The sequence below is a fragment of the Crinia signifera genome, chromosome 11 (assembly GCF_055691185.1).
Source record: "Crinia signifera chromosome 11, ASM5569118v1, whole genome shotgun sequence".
Classification (NCBI taxonomy): Eukaryota; Metazoa; Chordata; class Amphibia; order Anura; family Myobatrachidae; genus Crinia; species Crinia signifera.
This window is the reverse complement of record NC_139227.1, coordinates 60,146,062-60,169,962: the sequence shown is the minus strand read 5'-3', so window position 1 is coordinate 60,169,962 and position 23,901 is coordinate 60,146,062. Positions and strand designations below refer to the sequence as shown.

Below are 23,901 nucleotides of genomic sequence, written 5' to 3'. Positions count from 1 at the left end.
TGTCCATTATTCATCATGACTTACAGAGGGTCCGGGAGAGGGTGGGTGAAGTTAAAACCCGCACCTCCACGCTGGAGGATAAGATCTCGCCTCTCACCGACAAGGTCTCCGACATATCCTCACAGGTTACCACCATTCAGACCAAGCTGCTGGACATGGAGGGGCGGCTGCAGAGGAGCTAGATTCGTATAGTGGGCCTCCCGGAGAAGCAAGAGGGAATTCGCCCCGAGGCATTTGTGGAGAAGTGGCTTCGAGATACGTATGGCGCGGATACATTTTCCCCTTTCTTTTCGGTGGAAAGAGCTCACCGCATTCCTACACGCCCTCTACCTCCTGGTGCCCCTCCTCGCACCCTGATTGCAAAGCTCCTACATTACTGAGACAGCTGGAAGGTGGTAGGGACCGGGGGCAGCTGCAGTCAGGTATCACTAGGCTTCCCCCTTTGAAACTAAAGCTCTGAAGCATTGCATTGTGTGTTCTGGTAAGAGCAAAAGCATGCCTTGCAGGCAAAACACTAAATGAGACTTTTGCTGGTGGCAGTGACCTCCTATGTATGTATAACCCAGTGTGTCCATAGGGACCCCCCCCCCCCCCCCCTTATCACAGGCGGTGTTATTCAGAGTGACGTATCTGGAGAAGCTGCGTGAGAAGAGAGTGAGCGACCCGCACCATCTATAGTACGTAAGATGTACAATCGGGTTATTAGTACATGTGAATGGCACTGAGCCCACCTATGGGGAGTGTGTTATATATATATACACTAGCCTCCTAGGTAGAGGGTGCTGTCAACTGATTGATAAATAGAAGCTTATATGGAGAAGAAAGGCAAATCAGTTTGAGTGTGACGCACTCCTTATTCACAAAATTGTCAAAATTTGACTAAAATACAAATATGTCTTTATTTAATTAGTACAGAACAAATATAATGGTAAGTATCACTTACAGGTCATCATTAGTTAGTAGGTAATCTCAAAATTTTTATTATTCATAAAATAATGCTTGACCCGATAATAAGTATCCCTGTATCAGGGATTTTAATGGCGAACAATTAAAATAAGATCGTAGATATAGAGAAAAAGAAATTATAGAAAGATTAAAATTAGTCTCTGTAGGCCGTTAGTATTGGATATTAGTGTTACGGTTCCTGTGAATATTACAGGTAAGTATGGTACATTCCTATAAGTTGAAATGTAATTAAATAAATGGGTTTTATTCCCAAATTTGCATCTAATGTCGTTTTTTGCGCGTTTTTACAGAATAATCTCTTTCTACTTTTTACATATATGTGTTATATTCCAGTAATATCACATAGGAGGATGGGTGGTGACCTGCCGTACGGCCTAGTGAACCACTTCTTTCTTCAAATCCTATTGATCATATCAAAAAGGTCATACACATATCAGTAGAATGCGGGGTACTCAACAGTGAGCTCGCAGCAAATTGTCCAATCTGTGCTATAGATTTAACCAATTGGGTTTTATATATATTCATGCAAATTGATCAGATCAAATTGCTCAGTATGTACTTTATATTTTGCAGGTAATTGTGCATATAGTTCTATTCAGATATTTTCTGCAGATGAGTCTGAGCAGATGTCAAATCTGTAATTGATAATTCATGTGTCAATTGCATGTCAAAATTAAATATAAATACGTTCTGGCATGCAATTTCAGCCGTCAGCAAAACGTCCACAATATAATAGGTAATTTATAAGTGGCTTTCTCAGTGTGTTAAACAATTAGTATCCAACATTATCATGGGCCGTGTAGCTAAGTTCTGTTTGTATAACAGTACTTCAAGTGTGACAGACGCTACAATGAGCGTTAGTTATACATTGTGTGTTTATCCACTTAATCATGGAAGCATCAGTACGTTTGCTGCCGATATATTAGGGTGATATGCCCAATTCGTGGAGCGCTAGTTATACACTGTGTATTTAACCAATTAATCATGGAAGCATAAGTACGTTTGCTGCCGATATATTAGGGTAATATGCCCAGTTCCTGGAGCGCTAGTCATACACTGTGTATTTAACCACTTAATCATGGAAGCATAAATACGTTTGCTGCCGATATATTAGGGTAATATGCCCAGTTCATGGAGCGCTAATCATACACTGTGTATTTAACCACTTAATCATGGAAGCATAAGTACGTTTGCTGCCGATATATTAGGGTGATATGCCCAGTTCATGGAGCGCTAGTCATACACTGTGCACTTAACCACTTAATCATGGAAGCATACGTACATTTGCTGCCGATATATTAGGGTGATATGCCCAGTTCGTGGAGCACTAATTATACACTTGTGTATTTGACCATTTAATCATGGAAGCATAAGTACGTTTGCTGCCGATATATTAGGGTGATATGCCCAGTTCGTGGAGCGCTAATTATACACAGTGTATTTCACCACTTAATCATGGAAGCACGTTAGCTATCGACATATTAGGGTGATATGCCCAGTTCGTGGATTGTGTGTTATAACCAATCACACATGCAATTTATTGTTTTCATATATATTTAAACACATTGGTCAATTACTGTCCGTCTTGGGATACACAATTATAGATAAATATATTTAAGCACATTGGTCAATTACTGTCCGCCTCATAGGAGATAGTTTCTATGTCACACATTCACATGCTCTTTAATAGAGCTTCTGTCATATGGTGAGTGGCTATCTGGACTGTACTAGCGCCCGAGCGCTCTCAGTACTTTGAGCGGCTAAACAGCCAGCGCTGTCCGGGGTCAGGTCACTGAGCTCTGCCTATGTTGCAGTGCCTCAGGTGCACCCCGCTCTCCCGTCTGTGACAGACGCTGCGCTGAGCGCTCGTTGCACGCTACACATTAGAATACAAAGTTATAGATACATTATTTCATTAGTATACATTTCAACTCAATTAACGGCTACAGAGCGAGCTGCCGATGCGCATTTCGCCTGTGTCGGCTTTTTCAGCCTTGAAAAAGCCGACACAGGCGAAATGCGCATCGGCAGCTCGCTCTGTAGCCGTTAATTGAGTTGAAATGTATACTAATGAAATAATGTATCTATAACTTTGTATTCTAATGTGTAGCGTGCAACGAGCGCTCAGCGCAGCGTCTGTCACAGACGGGAGAGCGGGGTGCACCTGAGGCACTGCAACATAGGCAGAGCTCAGTGACCTGACCCCGGACAGCGCTGGCTGTTTAGCCGCTCAAAGTACTGAGAGCGCTCGGGCGCTAGTACAGTCCAGATAGCCACTCACCATATGACAGAAGCTCTATTAAAGAGCATGTGAATGTGTGACATAGAAACTATCTCCTATGAGGCGGACAGTAATTGACCAATGTGCTTAAATATATTTATCTATAATTGTGTATCCCAAGACGGACAGTAATTGACCAATGTGTTTAAATATATATGAAAACAATAAATTGCATGTGTGATTGGTTATAACACACAATCCACGAACTGGGCATATCACCCTAATATGTCGATAGCTAACGTGCTTCCATGATTAAGTGGTGAAATACACTGTGTATAATTAGCGCTCCACGAACTGGGCATATCACCCTAATATATCGGCAGCAAACGTACTTATGCTTCCATGATTAAATGGTCAAATACACAAGTGTATAATTAGTGCTCCACGAACTGGGCATATCACCCTAATATATCGGCAGCAAATGTACGTATGCTTCCATGATTAAGTGGTTAAGTGCACAGTGTATGACTAGCGCTCCATGAACTGGGCATATCACCCTAATATATCGGCAGCAAACGTACTTATGCTTCCATGATTAAGTGGTTAAATACACAGTGTATGATTAGCGCTCCATGAACTGGGCATATTACCCTAATATATCGGCAGCAAACGTATTTATGCTTCCATGATTAAGTGGTTAAATACACAGTGTATGACTAGCGCTCCAGGAACTGGGCATATTACCCTAATATATCGGCAGCAAACGTACTTATGCTTCCATGATTAATTGGTTAAATACACAGTGTATAACTAGCGCTTCACGAATTGGGCATATCACCCTAATATATCGGCAGCAAACGTACTGATGCTTCCATGATTAAGTGGATAAACACACAATGTATAACTAACGCTCATTGTAGCGTCTGTCACACTTGAAGTACTGTTATACAAACAGAACTTAGCTACACGGCCCATGATAATGTTGGATACTAATTGTTTAACACACTGAGAAAGCCACTTATAAATTACCTATTATATTGTGGACGTTTTGCTGACGGCTGAAATTGCATGCCAGAACGTATTTATATTTAATTTTGACATGCAATTGACACATGAATTATCAATTACAGATTTGACATCTGCTCAGACTCATCTGCAGAAAATATCTGAATAGAACTATATGCACAATTACCTGCAAAATATAAAGTACAGACTGAGCAATTTGATCTGATCAATTTGCATGAATATATATAAAACCCAATTGGTTAAATCTATAGCACAGATTGGACAATTTGCTGCGAGCTCACTGTTGAGTACCCCGCATTCTACTGATATGTGTATGACCTTTTTGATATGATCAATAGGATTTGAAGAAAGAAGTGGTTCACTAGGCCGTACGGCAGGTCACCACCCATCCTCCTATGTGATATTACTGGAATATAACACATATATGTAAAAAGTAGAAAGAGATTATTCTGTAAAAACGCGCAAAAAACGACATTAGATGCAAATTTGGGAATAAAACCCATTTATTTAACTACATTTCAACTTATAGGAATGTACCATACTTACCTGTAATATTCACAGGAACCGTAACACTAATATCCAATACTAACGGCCTACAGAGACTAATTTTAATCTTTCTATAATTTCTTTTTCTCTATATCTACGATCTTATTTTAATTGTTCGCCATTAAAATCCCTGATACAGGGATACTTATTATCGGGTCAAGCATTATTTTATGAATAATAAAAATTTTGAGATTACCTACTAACTAATGATGACCTGTAAGTGATACTTACCATTATATTTGTTCTGTACTAATTAAATAAAGACATATTTGTATTTTAGTCAAATTTTGACAATTTTGTGAATAAGGAGTGCGTCACACTCAAACTGATTTGCCTTTCTTCTCCATATAAGTATCTGGAGAAGCCACAGGTGGGTCCGTGACACCATTTATGACAGTTACATGTTATGTAAGATGCCCCATGACAGGTACTAGGTGTCCTCCCCGCTCGCTCTCAGGAAGAGGCAGATCACGTTTACCATATATGACAGTTACATGTACTATGTAAGGTGCGGACACGGTGACCAGACATTATTCTGTCCCCTCCATGGCAGGTACTAGGTGTCCTCTCTGCTCGCTCTCAAGAAGAGGCAGATTACAGTTACCATATATGACCATTACATGTACTATGTAAGGTGCAGATACGGTGACCAGACATTATTCTCTGTCCCCCCCACCCCCCATGGCAGGTACTAGGTGTCCTCTCTGCTCGCTCTCAGGAAGAGGCAGGTCATGGTTACCATAAATGACACTTACATGTACTATGTAAGGTGCGGGCAGTATACAGTGACCAGACATTATTCTCTGTCCCCTCCATGGCAGGTACTAGGTGTCCGCTCTGCTTGCTCTCAAGAAGAGGCAGATCACGGTTACCATATATGACAGTTACATCTACTATGTAAGGTGCGGGCAGTATACAGTGACCAGACATTATTCTCTGTCCCCCCCATGGCAGGTACTAGGTGTCCTCTCCTCTTGCTCTCAGGAAGAGGCAGATCACGTTTACCATATATGTGTCACGACTGGGGATTGGGACCCGGGAGTGACCTTGGTGGTTAGCTGACTACCAATGGAAATGGAGACTGAAGGCGTGTGGATAAGATGAATGATGTTTATTGTACAATAGGAAATTGGCACAGAAGATGACACAAAGTCTGCAATAGTCTCTGGGAGAGCTACCGGGAAACAACGGAGTAGCAGGATGCAGACCAGGTGCAGGATGCAGACGGGGCACAGGTGCAGGATGCAGATGGGGCACAGGTGCAGGATGCAGACGGGGCACAGGTGCAGGCTAGCTGGAAGCTGGGGATACCAGCAGTACAGGCTAGCTGGAAGCTGGGGATGCCAGCAGTGCAGGCTAGCTGTAAGCTGAGGATGCCAGCAGTGCAGGCTAGCTGGAAGCTGGGGATGCCAGCAGTGCAGGATAGCTGGAAGCTGGGGATGCCAGCAGTGCAGGATAGCTGGAAGCTGGGGATGCCAGCAGTGCAGGATAGCTGGAAGCTGGGGATGCCAGCAGTGCAGGCTAGCTGGAAGCTGGGGATGCCAGCAGTGCAGGCTAGCTGGAAGCTGGGGATGCCAGCAGTGCAGGCTAGCTGGAAGCTGGGGATGCCAGCAGTGCAGGATAGCTGGAAGCTGGGGATGCCAGCAGTGCAGGATAGCTGGAAGCTGGGGATGCCAGCAGTGCAGGATAGCTGGAAGCTGGGGATGCCAGCAGGGTAGCTGGAAGCTGGGGATGCCAGCAGTGCAGGATAGCTGGATGCAGACACTAGGAGTCACAGGAGTTGCAGCCAGGGTGGTTAGAACCAGGGAACCCATTCAGGGAGAGCTCCTTCAGCATGGAGCTTGAAGCGACGATGCACAAGCAATGGGTTCATGCAGAGCTGAGAGGATATCCCCTCAGAGCAGCCCTGATTGGGCAGCCGGGTGATTAGGATTGACAACACCTGAAACAGTCTCTGGGTGAAGCTAACAGGGAACTTGCATGATTCCATTTAGCAGGTAATTATAGAGTTAATGGTTGATTCAGGCTCACCCAGGTGCTCATTACTAGCACAGGTTCAGATTATATGATAGTCTTGCTGCAGCAGGCTGGTATGACAGGACAAATGTACAGAGTTCTGGCAGGATTGTGACATTACCCCCCTCTTTTCGGGTGGCCACCGGACACTTTAGGAAACTGTGAAGAAAAGTCATCCATCATCGATGTAAACGGAATTCCCATTCCCTCGGACATAATGAGGATGACTTCCGTCCAGAAGGAACACTTGACTAGGACGAAGAGGACCACTGGAGTAAGACGTAGAATCATATTCATCAGGGATAACTGAAGTATTTTTGACTGGAACTGAGAGACGAGAAGATCGGGCCCTTGACGCTAAGGCACGACTAGGACTCAAATTAAATCTTGTACGATATCCAGGGGCTTTCGGATAGCCATCTGTAGCATCCAACTGAATTTTTCTCAAAGGTAAGACATGGCAAGGTGAAACAGGATTTTCAAGGAAAGGGGTAGAGTCGTTATCCTCATCATACTCGGAATCAGAATCCATGTCTAGAGTTAGGACCGCCTTGCTCTGACTGGAGGTTTCTGAAGACTTGTTGGGACAAGGTACCATAGAAGGTTCCACTTGAGGATGAGACAGAGAGAGAGTGCCAACTCTCAGGTCCATGGATACAGGCTTTCGTGGACTGGAATTTTCCACAGAGGGCTCTAGAAATAGTGTAGAATTTGAAGACGATGAGGACTAGCAAACTTAGAGGAATCTTGAGGAGCAGGAGACAAGGCTATGTAATCAATGTTCAGTGGTTGAGACTTTTGTGAAGATTTTGAACCAGTTCGTTTTGTGACAAACTCTTGTTGAACTAATTTTAGAAATGCAGAAAGATCATTCAAGATGGGATTGTTGGTTTCTATAAAGGTATTAGCCCAATCCAAGGCTTTGCCTCTGAAAAACAAAAGAGATGTCGGACTGTATTACTTGGAGTGATATTTGTTGATGGATTGGACTCCATTTCAGAGAGAAGATGATGGGCGATCATGCGTAATTGAGCTAAATCTCCATCAAAGTAGAGTCTCTGGAGTGCCAACTGGTTGTTCAACTGAGTGAGAGACAGTAGAAGACTGGCTGGAATTATCAGGATCAGACAGATTTGCAAAAGTCTCTGGGCAGGATGGTACTGACTTGGAAGTAGACAAACTTGGACCGGCTGGAACCGGAGGACATCTGGTGGTACTTGAACCGGCTAGTACCGGCAGGGACTCTGGGTTGACGGATGGGACCGGATGAGGTCCAGACGGGTCGGAATCAGCTGGAACCGAATGAGCCTCCTGACTGACGGCTGGAACCGGATCATCAATGGAGGTACTTGAACCGTCTGGGGCCGGAGTGGACTCTGGACTGACGGATGAGACCGGATGAGGTCCAGAGATGTCGGAATCGGCTGGAACCGAATGAGCCTCCTGACTGACGGCTGGAACCGGATCATCAATGGAGGTACTTGAACCGGCTGGGGCCGGAGTGGACTCTGGACTGACGGATGAGACCGGATGAGGTCAAGAGATGTCGGAATCGACTGGAACCGAATGAGCCTCCAGACTGACGGCTGGAACCGGATCATCAATGGAGGTACTTGAACCGGCTGGGGCCGGAGTGGACTCTGGACTGACGGATGAGACCGGGTGAGGTCCAGAGGTGACTGAATCGGCTGGAACCGAATGAGCCTCCTGACTGACGGCTGGAACCGGATCATCAATGGAGGTACTTGAACCGGCTGGGGCCGGAGTGGACTCTGGACTGACGGATGAGACCGGATGAGGTCAAGAGATGTCGGAATCGACTGGAACCGAATGAGCCTCCAGACTGACGGCTGGAACCGGATCATCAATGGAGGTACTTGAACCGGCTGGGGCCGGAGTGGACTCTGGACTGACGGATGAGACCGGGTGAGGTCCAGAGGTGACTGAATCGGCTGGAACCGAATGAGCCTCCTGACTGACGGCTGGAACCGGATCATTCATGGAGGTATTTGAACCGGCTGGAACCGGAGTGGACACAGGACTCTTGGGGCTGAAGGCTGCGGACCCCCACTTGGGGCTGAAGACTGCGGATCCCCACTTGGGGCTCTGAACCCCTACTCGGGGCCGTAGACGGAAGCCCCCCACTCGGGGCCGGAGACAGAAGCTGAAGACGGGATGTGGTCAGAGTCACTTTGTTCTTGGGTTTGCGGAGGGAACAATTCTCAATGAAGTGGTCTGGATCACCACAGTAGAAACATAAATTGAGTAACCTGCTTCTTTGGCGTTCAGATTCAGAAAGTTGGGATCTCCGCTTGCCCTGGACAGGGATTTCACTGTGAAGGTTGGAAGGCCTTTCAGATTTCACCTTCAGGGCATCTGAGGTTCCTTGCAACTTCTAACTGTAACTGGTGGATTTGACAACCTCAGGAGTGTAATTTAGTAATGTGTAAAATGATGGGAATATTTTTTGCCAAGAGTTCTTGTAGCTGAATAAGTGAGTGGTGGTAGGTTTCCATTGGTATTGCTGTCAGATTTTGCATAACCATTTTAAAGTCACTAGCTAGGTCCATTGGCTTGTGCATTCTGTCACGACTGGGGATTGGGACCCGGGAGTGACCTTGGTGGTTAGCTGACTACCAATGGAAATGGAGACTGAAGGCGTGTGGATAAGATGAATGATGTTTATTGTACAATAGGAAATTGGCACAGAAGATGGCACAAAGTCTGCAATAGTCTCTGGGAGAGCTACCGAGAAACAACGGAGTAGCAGGATGCAGACCAGGTGCACAGGTGCAGGCTGCAGACGGGGCACAGGTGCAGACGGATCACAGGTGCTGGATGCAGGCGGAGCAAAGGTGCAGGCTAGCTGGAAGCTGGGGATGCCAGCAGTACAGGATAGCTGGAAGCTGGGGATGCCAGCAGTGCAGGATAGCTGGAAGCTGGGGATGCCAGCAGTGCAGGATAGCTGGAAGCTGGGGATGCCAGCAGTGCAGGATAGCTGGAAGCTGGGGATGCCAGCAGTGCAGGATAGCTGGAAGCTGGGGATGCCAGCAGTGCAGGATAGCTGGATGCAGACACTAGGAGTCACAGGAGCTGCAGCCAGGGTGGTTAGAACCAGGGAACCCATTCAGGGAGAGCTCCTTCAGCATGGAGCTTGAAGCGACGATGCACAAGCAATGGGTTCATGCAGAGCTGAGAGGATATCCCCTCAGAGCAGCCCTGATTGGGCAGCCGGGTGATAAGGATTGACAACACCTGAAACAGTCTCTGGGTGAAGCTAACAGGGAACTTGCATGATTCCATTTAGCAGGTAATTATAGAGTTAATGGTTGATTCAGGCTCACCCAGGTGCTCATTACTAGCACAGGTTCAGATTATATGATAGTCTTGCTGCAGCAGGCTGGTATGACAGGACAAATGTACAGAGTTCTGGCAGGATTGTGACAATATGACAGTTAAGCTGGCCATACATCAGAAAGATCGATCTTAAGATCGATTGCGCTCATGATTGTGTACAATTTCCCTTGAAATCCCCGGCAGTCCTTGGTGGTTTTTGGACACACAATCTACACACAATCGATCATACAATCAATCATACAATCCATCTACTGCATGATTGTGTACACAAGATGTGCACACAATCTGCATACAATCCATCTTAAGCTGGCCATACATCAGAAAGATCGATCTTAAGATCGATTGCGCTCATGATTGTGTACAATTTCCCTTGAAATCCCCGGCAGTCCTTGGTGGTTTTTGGACACACAATCTACACACAATCGATCATACAATCAATCATACAATCCATCTACTGCATGATTGTGTACACAAGATGTGCACACAATCTGCATACAATCCATCTTACAATCAGTCATACAATCCATCTGCTGATGGATTGTATGATTATGTACATAAGATGTGCACACAATCTGCATACAATCCATCTTACAATCAGTTGAGATTGTATGATTGGGTACAATATCTTTCTGATGTATGGCCACCTTAACAATCAGTCATACAATCCATCTGCTGATTGATTGTATGATTATGTACATAAGATGTGCACACAATCTGCATACAATCCATCTTACAATCAGTTGAGATTGTATGATTGGGTACAATATCTTTCTGATGTATGGCCACCTTAATGTACTATGTAAGGTGCGGACATGGTGACCAGACCTTATTCTCTGTTCCCCCCCCCATGGCAGGTACTAGGTGTCCCCTCCACTCTCTCAGGAAGAAGCAGATCACGTTTACCATATATGACAGTTACATGTACTATTGTAAGGTGCGGGCAGTATATAGTGACCAGACCTTATTCTCTGTTCCCCCCATGGCAGGTACTAGGTGTCCCCTCCGCTGTCTCAGAAAGAGGCAGATCACGTTTACCATATATGACAGTTACATGTACTATGTAAGGTGCGGACACGGTGACCAGACATTATTCTCTGTCCCCCCACCCCCCATGGCATGTACTAGGTGTCCTCTCTGCTCGCTCTCAAGAAGAGGCAGATCAGTTACCATATATGACCATTACATGTACTATGTAAGGTGCGGATACGGTGACCAGACATTATTCTCTGTCCCCCCCCCACCCCCCATGGCAGGTACTAGGTGTCCTCTCCGCTCGCTCTCAGGAAGAGGCAGATCATGGTTACCGTAAATGACAGTTACATGTACTATACAAGGTGCGGGCAGTATACGGTGACCAGACATTATTATCTGTCTCACCCCGCCCCCCCCTACCCTCATGGCAGGTACTAGGTGCCCTCTTCGCTCGCTCTCAGGAAGAGGCAGATCATGGTTACCATATATGACAGTTACATGTACTATGTAAGGTGCGGGCAGTATACAGTGACCAGACATTATTCTCTGTCCCCTCCATGGCAGGTACTAGGTGTCCTCTCTGCTCACTCTCAAGAAGAAGCAGATCACAGTTACTATATATGACCGTTACATGTACTATGTAAGGTGCGGATACGGTGACCAGACATTATTCTCTGTCCCCCCCCCACACACCCCATGGCAGGTATTAGGTGTCCTCTCCGCTCTCTCTCATGAAGAGGCAGATCATGGTTACCATAAATGACAGTTACATGTACTATGTAAGGTGCGGGCAGTATACAGTGACCAGACATTATTCTCTGTCCCTGCCCCCCCCCCATGGCAGGTACTAGGTGTCCTCTCTGTTTACCAGGAAGAGGCAGATCACCGTTACCATATATGACAGTTACATGTACTATGTAACATGCGGACACGGTGACCAGACATTATTCTCTGTCCCCCCCATGGCAGGTACTAGGTGTCCTCTCCACTCGCTCTCAGGAAGAGGCAGATCACGTTTACCATGTTGTCGCATGCTACACGCAGGGCCGTTTCTAGAGGCGGACAAGCCGTGCAGCTGCCCGGGGCGCCGCACGGCTTGTCCGCCTCTGTTGAACAGCCGGGGCGCACGGCAGCTTCCCACCCTTCCTCCGCCTCTCCCCGTCTGCCGCCTCAGCCACAGATTCCGTTTGGAGGGGGGAGAGATGCGCATAGAGCGTCTCTCCTGCCCTTGGCTGTGTCACTGGGCTGTTAGCCAATCAGCTCGCGGGCCGGCAGCCAATCAGGAGCCAGCCTGCGAGGTATGATTGGCTGGGTCGGGACATAGTGAAGGGGAAGGAGAGACACGCTATGCGCTCCCCTTCCCCTGGGAAGCAGCAGCAGCGGCGGGGGCACTGGAGGAGGACTCGGAGACCCGGACTGACTCTGCTATCCCCAGCAGCAGTGACGGTGAGTTGTGCTGCTGCTGGGATATAATATTCTGGCACTGAGGGGGGCATATGTGTGGCAGTGTGGGGGCATATATGTGGCACTGTGTGGGCATATATGTGGCACTGTGGGGGCATATGTGTGACACTGCAGGGGCATATGTGGGGTCACTGTGGGGGCATATATATGGCACTGTGGGGACATATATGTGTGGCACTGTGGGGGCATATATGTGTGGCACTGTGGGGGCATATATGTGTGGCACTGTGGGGGCATATGTGTGGCACTGTGGGGGCATATGTGTGGCACTGTAGGGGCATATCTGGCACTGTGGGGGCATGTGTGGCACTGTGGGGGCATATATGTGGCACTGTGGGGGCATATTTGGCACTGTGGGGGCATAGCTGGCACTGTGGGGGCATAGCTGTCACTGTGGGGGCATATGTGTGGCACTGTGGGGGCATATCTGCATGGCACTGTGGGGGCATATATGTAGCACTGTGGGGGCATATATGTGTGGCACTGTGGGGGCATATCTGCCACTGTGGGGGCATATATGTATGGCACTGTGGGGGCATATATGTGTGTCACTGTGGGGGCATGTGTGTGGCACTGTGGGGGCATATATGTATGGCACTGTGAGGGCATATCTGGCATTGTGGAGGCATATTAGTAAACGGCATCAGTTGTGCGGCAGCGGCGCGTGGGGCATAATGTGTAATAGGCATTACGTTGTGGGGAGTATTGTGTAATTGCCATCATGGTGTGCGGTGTAATATGTAATTGTCATCACAGCGTGCGACATAATGTGTAATTGTCATTATGGTGTGCGGCGTAATATGTAATTGTCATCACAGTGTGCGGCGTAATGTGTAATTGGCATCACGGATAAAAAGTGTATAATGATTTAAGTAGCCTGTCATTGTTTGGCCTTGATCTGTGAGGCGTACTAGGTAACTGTGTGGGCCTTTATATTTTTATGTCACTGTGTGGACTTCAGCCAGCCAACTTAAGTGCGGGAGGACAATGACAATTCATGCGGTAACCAATGTCTGGACATGCAGGTTGCAAAAGTGAGTTGTAAGGTAATTGTTTTCCTGCTAGACCACTCCCCTTATATTAAGCCACACCCCTTTTAAAATAACCCACGCCCCCTATTTCACCTATTAAGCCTCAACAAGAGATAAATTCAACTGTGATAAAGAGAGATAAACGTCCAGCCAATCACCTCCTTACTGACTTTTTTCAAACACAGCCTGTAACAATGGCAGTTAGCAGGTGATTGGCTGGACGTTTATCTCTCTTTATCACCCTTGGATTTATCTCTTGTTAAGGCTTAATACATCTGCCCCATTATTCCCTTCCCCCCCCGGCTGGTACTAGGTGTTCTCTCCGCTCGCTCTCATGAAGAGGCAGATCATGGTTACCATATATGACAGTTACATGTACTATGTAAGGTGCGGGCAGTATACGGTGACTAGACATTATTCTCTGTCCCCCCCCCTCCCCCCACGGCAGGTACTAGGTGTCCTCTCTGTTTGCCAGGAAGAGGCAGATCACGTTTACCATATATGACAGTTACATGTACTATGTAAGGCGCGGACACGGTTATCCAGACATTATTCTCTGTCCCCTCCATGGCAGGTACTAGGTGTCCTCTCCGCTCGCTCTCATGAAGAGGCAGATCATGGTTACCATATATGACCATTACATGGGTACTTGTGGAGTATCACGGCTCCCACGATGGGCATCGCACAGGAAAAAATCGCATCGCATGCCATCGCATGCGATGCAACACAATGCCGTTTTCACAGAAATCATTGACATGTGTTAAAATCATGTTAAATGCACCCCAAAGGGCATTTGTTACTGTACCACCCCCACTATAAACGGCAACCCGAAGCGTTGCGAGCGCAGCGGTACGCGTCCTACGACCTTTTCATACCCCCTACTATGTAAGGTGCGGGCAGTATACAGTGACCAGACATTATTCTCTGTCCCCCCCATGGCAGGTACTAGGTGTCCTCTCCGCTCGCTCTTAGGAAGAGGAAGATCACGGTTACCATATATGACAGTTACATGTACTATGTAAGGTGCGGGCAGTATACAGTGACAAGACATTATTCTCTGTTCCCCCCATGGCAGGTACTAGGTGTCCCCTCCGCTCTCTCAGGAAGAGGCAGATCACGTTTACCATATATGACAGTTACATATACTATGTAAGGTGCGGACACGGTGACCAGACATTATTCTCTGTCGTCCCCCCACCCCCCATGGCAGGTACTAGGTGTCCTCTCCGCTCGCTCTCAGGAAGAGGCAGATCATGGTTACCATAAATGACAGTTACATATACTATGTAAGGTGCGGGCAGCATACGGTGACCAGACAATATTCTCTGTCCCCCCCCACCCCTCATGGCAGGTACTAGGTGTCCTCTCCGCTTGCTCTCAGGAAGAGGCAGATCACCGTTACCATATAAGACGGTTACATGTACTATGTAAGGTGCGGATACGGTAACCAGACATTATTCTCTGTCCCCTCCATGGCAGGTACTAGGTGTCCTCTCCGCTCACTCTCAGGAAGAGGCAGATCGTGTTTACCATATATGACAGTTACATGTACTATGTAAGGTGCGGACACGGTAACCAGACATTATTATCTGTACCCCCCCATGGCAGGTACTAGGTGTCCTCTCCGCTCGCTCTCAGGAAGAGGCAGATCACGGTTACCATATATGACAGTTACATCTACTATGTAAGGTGCAGGCAGTATACCGTGACCAGACATTATTCTCTGTCTCCCCCCATGGCAGGTACTAGGTGCCCTCTCCGCTCGCTCTCAGGAAGAGGCAGATCACGGTTACCACATATGACAGTTACATGTACTATGTAAGGTGCGGGCAGTATACAGTGACCAGACATTATTCTCTGTCCCCTCCATGGCAGGTACTAGGTGTCCTCTCCGCTCGCTCTCAAGAAGAAGCAGATCACAGTTACCATATATGACCGTTACATGTACTATGTAAGGTGCGGATACGGTAACCAGACAATATTCTCTTACCCCACCCCCCATGGCAGGTATTAGGTGTCCTCTCCGCTCGCTCTCAGGAAGAGGCAGATCATGGTTACCATAAATAACAGTTACATGTTCTATGTAAGGTGCGGGCAGTATCCAGTGACCAGACATTATTCTCTGTAGCCCCCCCCCCATGGCAGGTACTAGGTGTCCTCTCTGTTTGCCAGGAAGAGGCAGATCACCGTTACCATATATGACAGTTACATGTACTATGTAAGGTGCGGACACGGTAACCAGACATTATTCTCTGTCCCCTCCATGGCAGGTACTAGGTGTCCTCTCCGCTCGCTCTCAGGAAGAGGCAGATCATGTTTACCATATATGACAGTTACATGTACTATGTAAGGTGCGGACACGGTAACCAGACATTATTCTCTGTTCCCCCCATGGCAGGTGCTAGGTGTCCTCTCCGCTCGCTTTCAGGAAGAGGCAGATCATGGTTACCATATATGACAGTTACATGTACTATGTAAGGTGCAGACACGGTGACCAGACATTATTCCCTGTCCCCCCCGGCTGGTACTAGGTGTCCTCTCCGCTCGCTCTAATGAAGAGGCAGATCATGGTTACCATATATGACAGTTACATGTACTATATAAGGTGCGGGCAGTATACGGTGACCAGACATTATTCTCTGTCCCCTCCATGGCAGGTACTAGGTGTCCTCTCTGTTTGCCAGGAGGAGGCAGATCACCGTTACCATATATGACGGTTACATGTACTATGTAAGGTGCAGACACGGTGACCAGACATTATTATCTGTACCCCCCCATGGCAGGTACTAGGTGTCCTCTCCGCTCGCTCTCAGGAAGAGGCAGATCACGGTTACCATATATGACAGTTACATATACTATGTAAGGTGCAGACACGGTGACCAGACATTATTCCCTGTCCCCCCCGGCTGGTACTAGGTGTCCTCTCCGCTCGCTCTCATGAAGAGGCAGATCATGGTTACCATATATGACAGTTACATGTACTATATAAGGTGCGGGCAGTATACGGTGACCAGACATTATTCTCTGTCCCCTCCATGGCAGGTACTAGGTGTCCTCTCTGCTCAATCTCAGGTAGAGGCAGATCACGGTTACCATATATGCATACCTCCCAAGTGTCATGATTTCAGCGGGACAGTCCCGATTTTTGGGTCCTTTCCCGCTGTCCCACCCGCGGCCGGCATTGTCCCACTGCGGGGGGTGGCAGTTGCGTGCCCCCCCAAGCTGATTGAATAGACACTGTGCGCATGTGCACAGCGTCTATTCGCGGGCAAAAATGGGGCCGTGGCTAATTTGCATAAGATGCACCCTCATTTGCATAGGCCCCACCCCTTTCCGGGCTTTGCCGCGCGAGTGTCCCTATTCCAGCAGCCAAGAAGTTGGGAGGTATGATATATGACCGTTACATGTACTATGTAAGGTGCGGACACGGTGACCAGACATTATTCTCTGTTCCCCCCATGGCAGGTGCTAGGTGTCCTCTCCTCTCTCTCTTAGGAAGAGGCAGATCACGTTGACCATATATGACAGTTACATGTACTATGTAAGGTGCGGGCAGTATACCGTGACCAGACATTATTCTCTGTCCCCCTCATGGCAGGTACTAGGTGCCCTCTCCGCTCGCTCTCAGGAAGAGGCAAATCACGGTTACCATATATGACAGTTACATGTATTATTTAAGGTGCGGGCAGTATACAGTGACCAGACATTATTCTCTGTCCCCTCCATGGCAGGTACTAGGTGTCCTCTCCGCTCGCTCTCAAGAAGAAGCAGATCAGTTACCATATATGACAGTTACATGTTCTATGTAAGGTGCGGGCAGTATCCAGTGACCAGACATTATTCTCTGTCCGTCCGTCCCCCCCCCCGTCCCCCATGGCAGGTACTAGGTGTCCTCTCTGTTTGCCAGGAGGAGGCAGATCACCGTTACCATATATGACGGTTACATGTACTATGTAAGGTGCAGACACGGTGACCAGACATTATTATCTGTACCCCCCCATGGCAGGTACTAGGTGTCCTCTCCGCTCGCTCTCAGGAAGAGGCAGATCACGGTTACCATATATGACAGTTACATGTACTATGTAAGGTGCAGACACGGTGACCAGACATTATTCCCTGTCCCCCCCGACTGGTACTAGGTGTCCTCTCCGCTCGCTCTCATGAAGAGGCAGATCATGGTTACCATATATGACAGTTACATGTACTATATAAGGTGCGGGCAGTATACGGTGACCAGACATTATTCTCTGTCCCTCCCCCCATGGCAGGCAGGGCTGGCAACAGAAATCTTGGGGCCCTGTACAATGATATTTCTGGGGCCTCCCACCTAATTCCAAATCCGCACAACGCTCTTCTGCATGAGCCTCATTTAACCTTTTGCTGCTCCAGATCCTGCTCTCAGGTGCGGACTTCTCTCATTCTCAGTCCTGCTGACTTGGCTCCTGCTGCTGCTTCCTGCTGGCTCCAGCTGCTGCTGGCCTGTCACTTTCACAAAAGAATGCTGAGCACTATGAGCAGGCAGGGCAGGTCTTTCGCAGAGTGCGGAACAGACGACCCCCGCATGTGCAGTAAAAGTACAGGAGCCAGAGACTGAGGCCACAACACCAGCGGTGGGTAAGGCTGTGCGCCTGTGGCACCAGGCCGTGCACACACACAGAGTAGATGGCTCTGAGCGCCAAGTAGCAGGGTGCACACACAGTAGATGGCACACAGTGAGTTTGTCAGACTCAGCAAAAAACAGATGGTGCACAGTAGACAGCCGGCCCGCAAGGGTCACTGACAGGCCAGCTAGTACAGGCAGTGGCCGTGCCCAGGCATGGAAGCTCTGGGGCCCTTCCTATCTCGGGGGCCCGTCACACTTGTCCCCCTTGACTCCCCCTGTCGCCTGCCCTGATGGCAGGTACTAGGTGTCCTCCATGTTTGCCAGGAAGAGGCAGATCACGTTTACCATATATGACAGTTACATGTACTATGTAACACGGTTATCCAGACATTATTCTCTGTCCCCTCCATGACAGGTACTAGGTGTCCTCTCCGCTCAATCTCAGGTAGCGGCAGATCACGGTTACCATATATGCATACCTCCCAAGTGTCACGATTTCAGCGGGACAGTCCCGATTTTCGGGTCCTTTCCCGCTGTCCCACCCGCGGCCGGCATTGTCCCGCTGCGGGGGGTGGCAGTTGGGAGCCCCCCCAAGCTGAATGAATAGACACTGTGCGCATGTGCACAGCGTCTATTCGCGGTCAAAAATGGGGCCACGGCTAATTTGCATAAGACGCACCCTCATTTGCATAGGCCCCATCCCTTTCCGGGCGCGCAGTGTCCCTATTCCAGCAGCCAAGAAGTTGGGAGGTATGATATATGACCGTTACATGTACTATGTAAGGTGCGGACACGGCGACCAGACATTATTCTCTGTTCCCCCCATGGCAGGTACTAGGTGTCCCCTCCGCTCTCTCAGGAAGAGGCAGATCACTTTTACCATATATGACAGTTACATGTACTATGTAAGGTGCGGGCAGTATACGGTGACCAGACATTATTCTGTCATTCCCCCCTTCCCCCATGGCAGGTACTAGGTGTCCTTGCCACTCGCTCTCAGGAAGAGGCAGATCCGCAGCTCACGGTTTCCATATATGACACAGACAGAAATGAGAAGAGTAAGGAGCAGAGGGAAGCTGAGGTGAGAATCTAGGGGACCTGGGTTGGATCTGTTCCATGCACATAGTGTCTTTCGTTAATGCAGTGTTATTCCCCTTTCACAGAAGCGCTCTCTGCAGGAGGAGCAGAAACTATGTGCGGTGCTGGAATCCGATTACCTGGCACCGTCCCTGGCTCAGGTAGGAGAACCCGAGAGGCTGACACGCGGGCAGGCTCACCAAGTGAAGGACGACTGTCTGAGTGACCTGAAGCAGCGCCTAATAGAAAAAGCAAATCTGATTCAAGCTCGCTTTGAAAAGGTAACTGAGGCTACGGACAGCCAGAGCCGGCACAGTAGCATAGTCCTCAGCTCCATTCTGTCTCCTGGGTGCCCTGTGTCCCTCACACAGTGCAGATGCCAGGAGAGGAACAGTAAATCCATAAAGCAGGTTTCTCATGGAACCCTAACAGGGCATGTTTTCCAGATTATCCAGCTGGAGCACAGTTTTGGTAAGTGGCTAACACAATGGGTGAGATTTAATGCCGCCCGAGTTCAGCGGCAGTGCGAGCTGTCCGCCAAACTAGGACGTTTTTTTTAAATTGGAATTAACTTACAAGGCAAAACCAAGCCTTGTAAGTTCATTTCCCTTAAAAAAAACGTCCGTATTCGGCTGACAGCTCGCACTACCACTGAACTTGGGTGGCATTAAATCTCACCCAATATATCTACTGACCGTAGTAATTATTATACCCCAGCTCAGTGGCACTACACGTGATGGTCAGAGTCCATGGTCTGTCATTGCAGGCACATGGCGCATGGCTCTGTTCATAGTCCAATCCCAGTAGGGAACCCTCCATATTGTGCTTACAGAGCTACGACGGTCCCGCAGCAGGGGCGGATGCTGCTTCTGTTACCAACGGTCCCGCAGGAGGGTTGAGTGCTGCTTCTATTACTGAAGGCCCTGCAGCAGGGGTATGGGCACCTTACAGAGATCTATGGAGGTGGTGATGCAGACACCAGGGGCCAAATGTAATAGGGTGAGAGTTTCAGAAAGTGAGAGATTTTGGGAGAGTGTTCCCATTTTTTTAAAGCAGCAATCAATTACACTGCAAAACCAGGTTGATTTTGCCATAAAATTGATTGCTGCTTTAAAAAAAAATGGGAAAACTTTCCCAAAATCTCTCACTTTCTGAAACTCTCACCCCATTACATTTGGCCCCAGATGTCTCTGGGATTCCACATGATTTAAAGGTTTTCTCTCCTTCCCAGGAAACTCAGGAGCTGCAGAAGAAGCAGCAGTGGTACCAGCAGAACCAACTGTCCATGTGCAAGGATGACGAGGACACTTACATGGAGTATTGCTCAGAGGCCATGTTCCGTATCCACATCCTGGAGAGCCGACTAAACAGGTGACATCCCCTGTAACCCAGGTGTCCTCCTGGCTGTAGTAAGGCCTAGCATTGTCATAGGGACAGGTAAAACATTTAGGTGGGCTACTGAAGCAGTGGCAAACGTAGGATTTTCAGGAGGGGGTTTCCAGAGGGGCGGAGCAAAGCACGGAGATGGACACTTAGGTGACCCAGTATATGCCGGGTCATTTAAAGTATTATAGATAGACCAAATGTTTATAAATAATAATAATAATTAAAAAAAAAATATATATATATATATATATATATATATACAGGGGTGTCAACAGCAGTGTAGACCCCTGGGCATAGCAATGTATTGGTGCCCCTACCGATCCTCCTGCGGGTGGTAGGGGGTATTATATCAACCGCTCTGCATGTAGGGCCTGGATCAGTCATTTCCACTAATTGCCCCTTAACTGCACAGATGGTGGGAGAAGGGGGCATTGGGCTGAATGAAGGGGTCCTGATACATAACTTCCAGGGTGGTAGAGGATGTTTAATATGCAGAGGAGGGGTGTATAGTGGAGTGGGCTCATTATTCATAATTTTCTGGTGGTAGGACAGCTTGCTTGACCTCAGATAACTCCAGTTCCCGGAAATAGATTTCTTAGATTTTAATGGAATTAAAAACTAGAGAATCCCACCTACCAAACGGTATTGGGGACTAGGGGATCAGAGTTCAGGAGGCAGAGCAATCTGCCAACGAGTATATAAAACTACATACCAGGTGTGTGGAGCTGTAGCAGTAACCAGCTGCTGGAAGGCTGATATCTCTGGTTCTGGGAATAGTAGAGACAAGCTACTAGTGTCCATCAAAGGGGGAGAGTCCCAGATTTTGGAATATACCCTCAGAAAAACTCTATGTCAGACAGAACCTGAAATATCTGACTGGGAATAACAATTAACAGGCTTGGATGGGGACCACAGCTTTGAAGTCAGATATATCCGGTTCCCAAGGGCCGATTTTTACAATTCTGGTACCCATGGAAAGAGGGGACCCTCAGCTTTCAGCCTAAGTCTCTTAGACTCCTTGGGGGGTTTCTGGGTACTCAGAAACACCCCCTGCGTACGCTACTGCGAAGATAGGGGGCCCCTTCCCATATCCAGGGTCTATTACAGCACCTACAGGCAGGTCTGGTGCATGTCTGATTTTATATCTCTCTCCTCAGACACAAGGAACTCGCCCCTCAGAAATACCTGTCTATGGAGGAACGGCTTCACAAGGACCCCCGTCTGAGCGAGCCGCTGCTTCTGCCGTAGTCCCTGCAACACTACTGTCCCACTTCTGCTCGTTATTAATAAACATTAAGGACTAAATAATACTTGCCCTGGGAAGGAGTGAGCTGTCGTCCTCAAGTCTGTGGTGCAATAAGGCGTAACGGATTCTGCTAGCGATATATTAATAAAATAATTATTATCGTTTATTTATGTGGCATCATTAGGAATCCACAGCACATAACTGATTACATAAACACAGGAGAAAACAATGTAGGACAAGCACATGGTATATAAACGTGGCTGCATCAGCTGTCATAACACCGACATAAGCAGCAGCGCGGCAGAGTGCTAGTGTTGTGTGCTGATATAGGAAGTAGTAATAACACCGACATAAGCAGCAGGGTGGCAGAGAGCTAGCGTTTTGTCTCCAATCCATTCTTAACGCTGCTGCTAGGCTCATCTTCCTCTCCCGCCGCTCTACCTCCGCCTCCCCCCTCTGTTTATCTCTTCACTGGCTCCCCATTCCTTTCCGAGTTCTCTTTAAACTCCTCACCACCACCTACAAGGCTCTCTCCTCCTCCACAGCTCCCTACCTCTCTTCACTGATCTCTATCCACACTCCCTCCCGTCCTCTTCGCTCCATCGCTGACCGCCGACTGACCTCTCACCTAATCACCTCCTCCCACTCCCGTGTCCAAGATTTCTCTCGCGCTGCCCCCCTGCACTGGAACAACCTCCCGCCACCCATCAGGCTATCTGATTCCCTTACCTCCTTCAAGCGCTCCCTCAAAACCCACTTTTTTCGACTAGCCTATCCCTCCTCCTAACCTCTTTTGATCCTCCTATCCTGCCTCCGTTCCCCTCCGTTCCTACTTATCCTATTGTATTTTGTTCGTCCACCCACCTATTTTTAGTATGTTAACTCTTATGAGCAGGGCCCTCCTTCCTCACGTACTCACCCTACCTCATTACCTCACCTGTGCTCCTGTCCTGTTCTTCCCTTCCTCCACTTCATCTTCAGTCTCCTTGACAATTTTGACACCTACTTCTGAACTGATGCTGATTTTAGTTCTACCAGCTATACCCCTATTTATACTGTATCTTTCAACACACCCTGTACGTTACCTTGTAATTTGTTTTTTTTTGTTTGCTATGTACGGCGCTGCGGACACTTTGCGGCGCCTTATAAATAAACGTACTACTACTACTACTATAGTAGATGAGGTGAAGCTAGGGGGCGTAGGCCCATGCTCGTAAATGCTTACATACTACAGGGGTGACACAGGTGGCGTAGACAGTGACCATGGGACAGAGGGTTAGGGTGAGAGTTGTTGGTACTTATATGTTAGTTGGGCGCCCAATTAGCTTACGTACGGTTACTTAGGGAAATCATATTGCATCGCATGGGCCATTTTAAGGGGCATGCAATGCGATTTTCCTATGTAATTTATTCACTGCTCTTAGCCCCGGGGGATCGCATCGCACCTCCCGTAAAATCGCATGCGATGCGATTTTAGAGGGTGTACAATGCCATGACATCAGGTATACAATAATAGCATTGTATGACATACAATGAGGTTTTAGGCATCCCCCCACTATCCACGGCACCCTGAAGCATGGCGAGCGGCAGCGGAACGCGTCCTCCAACCTTTTTTTACCCCCACTATCCACGTCGGTGTGGAGTTGATTTTATATAGTGTGGCGAGCGCGACCCACCGAGCCCGAAGTGTGGCGAGCAGAATACATGTAAAGTAATCCGCGGGGCTCGCCACACTATATAAAGTCACCTCCACGCCGACGTGGATAGTTGGGGTATGAAAAGGTCAGAGGACGCGTTCCGCCGCCACTCGCCACGCTTCGGGGTGGCGTGGATAGTGGGGGGTGCCTAAAACATCATTGTTTGTCATACAATGCTATTATTGTATACCTAATCTCATGGCATTGTACACCCTATAAAATTGCATCGCATGCGATTTTGCGGGAGGTGCGATGCAATGCGATCCCCTGGGGCTAAGAGAGCAGTGAATAAA

General features: G+C 48.0%; 1 protein-coding gene across 3 annotated transcripts in view; it reads left to right on the top strand.

Annotated features, from left to right (window-relative positions):
• DRC7 (dynein regulatory complex subunit 7) overlaps window positions 1-22,077 on the top strand; it is a 224,720-nt gene extending 202,643 nt beyond the window's left edge. For all 3 annotated transcript variants that reach the window (XM_083164885.1, XM_083164887.1, XM_083164886.1), the window contains 4 exons: window positions 19,173-19,283; window positions 19,366-19,560; window positions 20,511-20,650; window positions 21,823-22,077. In XM_083164885.1, the coding sequence (XP_083021011.1) occupies window positions 19,173-19,283; window positions 19,366-19,560; window positions 20,511-20,650; window positions 21,823-21,913 (537 nt within the window). In that variant the 3' untranslated portion in view covers window positions 21,914-22,077. The remainder of the gene's footprint in view (window positions 1-19,172; window positions 19,284-19,365; window positions 19,561-20,510; window positions 20,651-21,822) is intronic.
• The last annotated feature ends 1,824 nt before the right edge of the window (window positions 22,078-23,901 follow it).